Source organism: Eubalaena glacialis, chromosome 7, assembly GCF_028564815.1.
Source record: "Eubalaena glacialis isolate mEubGla1 chromosome 7, mEubGla1.1.hap2.+ XY, whole genome shotgun sequence".
In the NCBI taxonomy this organism is placed as follows: Eukaryota; Metazoa; Chordata; class Mammalia; order Artiodactyla; family Balaenidae; genus Eubalaena; species Eubalaena glacialis.
The window spans coordinates 104048572-104055581 of NC_083722.1; the positions used below are offsets into that span (position 1 = coordinate 104048572).

Here is a 7010-nt window from a genome sequence, read left to right on the forward strand (position 1 = left end):
AACAAGATATGTCCAAAATCAATAAGCAGAAAATATGGTCAAAAGTCTACATGTATTGAAAATTAATGACCAAATTAGAAGTTTTGAAGTTGGATAATTAATCTATCACTGTGCTACTTAGAAATAACTAGCTTTTTAAACAACATTTTAACTGTTGTTAACCTTTAACGATGAGGTTCTATCCTTGTGGAGGCTATTTGGGGTACGATACTGGCTGTTAAAATGCTAATACGAACACTGACACTAACAATAACAAAAACCCATCAGCTACTCTTTGAAATAGGCAGTAAACAGAATGCTTTGCGTGGAAGATCTCTTACTCCTCATAGTAACTCTGTAGACTGGTGATCATTATTCTCCTTTTACTGAAGAATCCTAGGCGTAGGGAGATCAAGGGATATTACCAAAGTCCCACACTAGTTAGCAGCAGAGCTTGGTCTGAAACCCAGGTCTGACTCCCAAACCCATGCTTGTTGCCCTTTGCTGCTCTGTTTCTCAGAACATCGGTGACATGTCGTAATTCTAATGCAGAAATTCCTCTTTTGGCTTCTTCATTTGGTAATACAGCTTGCATATACAGAATATAATGATGTGTGGCGGTGGACTCTTTGGTTAAATGTGCTGTGAAATGCATTCCTGCTTGCTGTGTTGTCTGCAAAGACAGGAGTAACCTGAGCTCAAAGAAGGCTGCCCAGGTAGAGGCCTCATGTTACTAACTCAAAAATCCAAGTATCTTATGACCTGTGCCAGTCACAACAATTATTCCATTTGGAATTCATTTGCTGCCTTTCTCTTGAAAAAGTTTTGTTGGGTTTTGTCACTGTTGATGTGTTGGTGTCTACACAGAACAAAGAATAAATAGTTCAGGGGGAAAAAATGAAACCAAAAAGAGCCTTTGTCTTACAGCCAATCCAAAAGATTTTTAAAAATTATTTTAGCTATTTTGGTTTTGTGTAGACACTCCCTAAAACTAATCGTCAATAATTTGCCCAGATATTTGCTGAATTATAGGAGGAGATTCATGTACCTCCAAACATTGGGGTTTCTGATGACCCAGCTCCCAAAGGTCCCTAAGAGGAATCAAAAGACCTTCTCTGCACAAAATCTGTCCAGTAGAATTTTCTGCAATGATGGAAATGTTCTCTGTTTGTGCTGTCCAGTATAGAAACTGCGAGTCACATGTGGCAGTTCAGAACTTGAACCATGGCTACTTAACTGGTGAAATACACTTGAAACTTTTAGTTCATTTTAAATAAATATAAATAGCCATCCATGGCTGTGACTATTCCATTGGAGAGCACAGCCAGAGATCTTAAGAGCAAGGATTTCACTCTGGGGCGCTCAGTCTGAGCCCATATTTGAAATACCTCCCAAGGTTTTAGCAATGATGCTGATCTGGGACAAAGTCAACTTAATGGAATGAAATATTTGAGGTGAGACAAAAATGCAAACCTATAGCTATTTTAAACGATCCCTAAGGAGCCACTAATATGGAAATAGTGATATCATAGATAGCAATTATATTTGGAAAACCAGTCCTTAGTAATGCAAAAATGAATGTATGAAAAGGACAGTAGTGAAAATTCAATTAATGAAAATAGACATGACTATTTTGATGAGAGAGAACATTATTATTCTATTCTATTTAATACCAAATATAGCTCAAAGTATGTCAAATTTCTGCACTTCGGTAACAGAGACAAATAAATTATTGGCTGAAATTAAACTGTCTGGTTAAAAAGAAACAAATACAAGCACAGGCCATGTACTTAAGAAAGGAATATGTCTTTCCAAAGGGGAAATTCTGTCCACTATTCTCTGAGGGAGTATCTCTGGGAGAATGCTGAATTTATAGAATGAGGTACGAAGTTAATAATGGAACAGAAATGTACCTTACTGTTTCTCTAACACTTAGTCTCAATGTATTTCAGTCTTCAGTGTTTTCATTTTTAGCAGCTCTGCTCCATCACTGCAGTTTGCCATCTGGTGCATGCTCGCTTCTGCTCATCCAATGGCACACAGCAACTACATGTCCACGTAAAGACGAATTTGCTTGTTGGCTTAATATGGGCAGAAATTAAAACTGCCCCTGCACTGCTTGATTCTTCCCCAAGAAGTTCAGTTTTCCTCTTAGGTTGCCTCTTCAGTTCAAATTCCATTGTCTGAAAGAAAAACTTCTGCATGGATTCAACAAAAAGTAAATCTTCTCAAAAATCTTAATGTATCTGTGTACTGCTACCATATTGGATAGTCAGAGTTGGGCCAATGCTTGTTGGTTTCTACACTCAGACTGAAAAACAGCAGGGGGCCTAAGGGTGTAGCTCAGCTACTTACTGTATTTTTATGTATACAAACAATATTTCTGCTGCTAGAGGATCACAAGTGCCTGACCTAATGTGGATAGCTTTAGATCTGGCCACCTTCTCTAAGAAGAAGGGCACCTCAAGCTCTGGTTCTCGCAGCTGTGTCCTGAATTTGGCAGGTTTCCCCCAACTTTCTGTTGTTGACTTGGCAGATGTATGTTCGAGGCAAACTTGAAGATGCCAGATCAACAGGAGGACTTGGTTCTTGGCTTATCCGTGGCCACCAAGACCTTTTTCCAGTTGGATGAATAATATTAACCGAGGCAGCACAGCTTTATTGGGGTGGTGGGTAAGGACTGCTCCCTTCCTCACCTGGACTAGTCAGAACCAGAAGATGCTCTGTGAATTACCCTCTGGTCAGATGCTTTCCTTGTAAAGGATTGCAGTGCACAGAGGATGAGCAGCCCTAAGCTACCGGGTTCTAAACTACCATCCATTTTCTGAGCCAATGCCCACAGGCAGTGCAGAGAAACTGCTCAAGTACCCTGACCGGTTACAGATCATTTACTCTGGAACTGCCTAGCAATTAGAGATGGCAGGCAGGTGGACAGCATGGGACACACCGCCTTTTTGGATATGGGGCCATATGACTGATAAACTGACCCTGAGAGAGAGGCCGGACACACACTGTGCAAAAGACTAGCTTAAGACAATGAGCATATTGCAATGAAGCACATTTTTAAAAGAATGACCATTTATACCTAAAATAAAAAATCAAAAATAAGATTTTTAAAATATATGTTTGTATTCTGGTGCTGTTTTTTAATTACCATTTTGCATATATTGTAAAGAAAACATATAAATAAAAACTTGTGCTGTTCAATTAAACCCCCCCAACTGCTAGAAAATGGATGAGGGCACCAAACCCTACACAAGTAAGAATGCCTAGAAAATTCTGGAACACACTCCTATGCTGTGTCAATTTGTTATGGTTTTTTGTTTTTTGTTTTGTTTTGCTTCTTCATTTGTTTGGATCCCTGACATTCTCTACATTGTTATGTTATTTGTTTCATCCTTCTGGACTAATCATGCAGGTCAGCATGAATGGACTAGGCTGAGAAAAAATAGGATGGCAACAGGAAGAAAAAATTGCTCTGAGCAGATAGATACATTATTTTGGGGCTGGTTCCCTCACCTGCTCCAGTTCAAACAAGTAATACCCAACTGCCTTAAACCAAGAGGCACCCATACTCCCATGTTCAGAGGTACCTGAATTGTGGTCAACTGGTCTACCAAAGGCTACTGAACCCACTGCAAGAGTGGGCATAATGTCTATGGTCTCTATCGCAGCCTCTTCTCCAAAAGGAAAGAAAAAAGAATAAAAAGGAATGTTGTGTGCACTTTTATTTTATACATACCTATATATTTACTTTTCCTGTAGACTGTATACCACCAGTAAGAAAGAGTGTACAAAAGTCTGTTACTTGGTACACTATCCCACCAACAGTATAGCTTTTGCCTGCTTTCCAAAAGGTAAGAAACAATCTACTTTTTATTTATTTATGTGTTCTTGTCTCCACTGAGAATTAGAAATGTTTCCATGAAAACTGTGCATGATTACCTAGAAATCTATGTATATGAAGAAACGCATTTTTGAAGATGATATTTGCTAAGCATAGTGTAAACGGCTGCTGTGGGTCACGGGCCTGGTTTATTCTCTGGAGAACATGTGACTGGGCCGTGCACATTTGTCTTTCCGGAACAAGTAGCCAATAATGGCAAAAGTGGTGCTGGTCAGCCTACTTTAAAACTCTCAATGGTGAGAGATTATTTTTAAATGCATGTGTTCAGACTATGATTTGAGAAGGCAATGTGGAAAACTTGAAGGGAGAGAAGGAGGGTGTTTTATAAGCTTAGTAAATATGTTTGTTCTGGTTTATTTTTTAATTAAATACATCCCCAGAAATATATTCATTCAAAAAGCAATGAATGACCCTACCATCTTAAACCCAAAATGGTCATGGTTCCTTCTTTGTGGCAAAGAAATACTAAAGGTTTGCTGGCTGGGCTTGATAATGTGTTGAAGATGATTTGGGACTCATAATTCTGCCTTAGAGAAACACTGAACCAACTTCACTGATTTGAGAAAGCAGGGGAAGGTTCAGTGAAAGACCTGAAGAGTCTAAAGATAAATTTCAACATTAGTCAAACCCAAGAATTACCAATAAATACCAAGGGTATTCAAACTAATACCTTAGAAGAAATGGTGACTCGTGTGACGTGTGAACGGGGGCATGGGAATGGGCTGCCATAAGAGTTGTTATTGACTCACCATTGATGCTTATATATCACTTTGAGCTCTCAACTAAAGGATATACGCTATGAAATAATAATAGCAGCAGTAGTAGTAATAGTAGCACCTCCCTGTTACAGCCTAAGTGATATGACAGTATAGTGAAAAATAACACTTGCTTTGGCAAACATCCTTGTCCAGCTGGAGTCAGTGCATTTCAAACTGTGGGAAAACAAACAGTAGAAAACATGGAGTAGAGTTATTAAAATCATGGGGTGGCTTTGAAGAAAAGGCCGCCTTTTGTTTTCCTCTAAACCTCCTACTGTACTTATAAAATCAATAGCGAGACTTCTCTCTAGAGAGATTCCACAAAAGATAGCAGAGAGGTCCTATCATGGGAGGGGGGAAATATTGCTTCATAATGTGGGCTAGTCTTCCTCTTTCCTAACATGGAACTTTTGATCAGATCATTTCTATGTTTCTTTCCATCTTTGTTTTTATAATGGTATTCTGAGTACAAATATCTTTTTTTTTTTTTTCTTTTTAATCCATTTAAGAACTGTAAGACGGGACAGGAGTACTTCCAAAGAGTAATTACATTTCCTGTTGATTTTACATGGATGCCAGCAACTCAGTCTTTAATTTCAGATGTATTGTTCACATAGCTATTTCCTTTTTCTGTATCAATGCGATCTGTCCTAGTTTTTAAATAGGGCATTCTTTTTGTCCCGGTGAATATATAACTGTATTCCAGTGAGATTTCAAGTTTTTGCAGGACAAGTGCTTGTCAAAACACTGCAGCTCACCACTTTAATAGTCCTTTTACATGAAACTGCCTGAGAATAAATGAGAAGGAAGTTTCCCTGGGTAGAAATGATAGATTTAATCTCAATCCATTAAAAAATTCTCCCTAGCTCCATTCTCAGTTGGTGCCTTTTGGTTTAAAGGGTGCAAGATGAAAATGTTTTAAGTCAGCCTTCCGCTTAAAAAGTACTTTTAGGATGTGCTGCTTAGAAATAAACTTTTTGCTAGGATTGTCTTGTTTCAAAGAGTTTGATTCGGTGCTCTCCTTTTCTGTCAATTTAAACGTGGCTTCATAAATTAATGATAAACATCTTATACAGCTACTTAAAAATAACTGGGAACAGAAGTATGTTGAAGTTACAGGTATTCAAAGAGGGGAGTGTATCACCATGTTCAGGTTACAGTGAGACTGGAAAGCTTGGGAGAACAGTGACAGACGGCATTTCATGTTGTTCATTCAAATCCATTTCTGTGTGGTTGTTTTCAGGGCCATGAAACAGTAAAGAAAAATCTATAAATTCAAGAGTGAATTTTTGTACTGCTGTGCTAGTAAAAAAAAGTCCACCATGCCCCAACAATGGCAGACGATAGTGAGCAAATCAAACCTCTGATTTGGGGTGTTTAGAGGAAGCAGGTTCAAATTCAGACAGAACAGAATTTGACCTGGTTTGAAAACGCATTCCATATAATGCCCTCTCCTTTGACAGATACAGTAGGTCTGACATTGCCTGACTCAGCACTGCCTGCATCTTCTGTCTGAATAGTTCTAAATTTTGAAGTCCTGCAGTGTTATCAATCTAATGATATTTATTTTAAACTGCAATGAAGCAAAAAACAAACAAACAAAAACTCACCGCACACACAGAAAAACCTCAACTAGTCTGGCATCATCACCAGATCAGGAAACAGGTTATGTTAGGAGGTAAATTTTCAGACCACAGGATGGTTTTTCAGATTGGAGAACTCTGAGTTGAGTTCAGCCTTGCAAATATGGGCAGTCCGGAGTCTTATTTTGTCCACGTATATTGTTCTGAGCAAGTACATTCGTTACAATATTATGGACATTTCACTAACATATTACATGGTGTTGTAAAAAAAATGAATAATCTCTTGTTTCTTATAATTTCTATAACAGGGTTATCTCACATGTTTAAGCTTTTCGGAACTGTGCAATCTAAGTTTTGGTAATGTGTCGCGACTCCCCCTCCTCTTCGACGTTCAAGGCAATAACCCTGAGTTAAATGGAGACTCCCTCAGTTTAAATTCCATTTTAAAACACTCTGTAAGTACAGCTTAGCAAAGAATATATGTTCCCTGACCTTGACACAGAATCACCTCAGAAATAAATGCAACTATAAATCTTGCAGGCATATGTCTTTCTGCCTGAGAGCTCTGTGAAGCACCATCATTTCTCTCATCACGGTTTGACCTCAGCATCCTCAAAAACCAATTAATATTTGCCCTCTCTGTTCTGCACCTTTGGTTCGACTTAAAGAATGGGATGAAAGTTCACATGGCTGGGATGTCTACTGGTTCTTAGCATCAAAGGAACCCACACATCATTCTCCAGAGTCCTGAAAGCTATGTCAGCTTTTACATTTAAGCCTGGC

The 7010-nt window shown here is 38.6% G+C and overlaps 1 protein-coding gene across 2 annotated transcripts in view; it reads left to right on the top strand.

Moving 5' to 3' along the window:
• The window catches only part of GRM7 (glutamate metabotropic receptor 7), an 805916-nt gene extending 802101 nt beyond the window's left edge, over positions 1-3815 (top strand). Inside the window, exon 10 of one of the 2 annotated variants that reach the window (XM_061195559.1) lies at positions 3745-3815. In XM_061195559.1, coding sequence (XP_061051542.1) covers positions 3745-3815 — 71 coding nt within the window. Of the gene's footprint in view, positions 1-3653; positions 3686-3744 lie in introns of those variants that run through there. The other variant, XM_061195560.1, reaches the window with a different exon arrangement.
• Positions 3816-7010: the final 3195 nt, after the last annotated feature.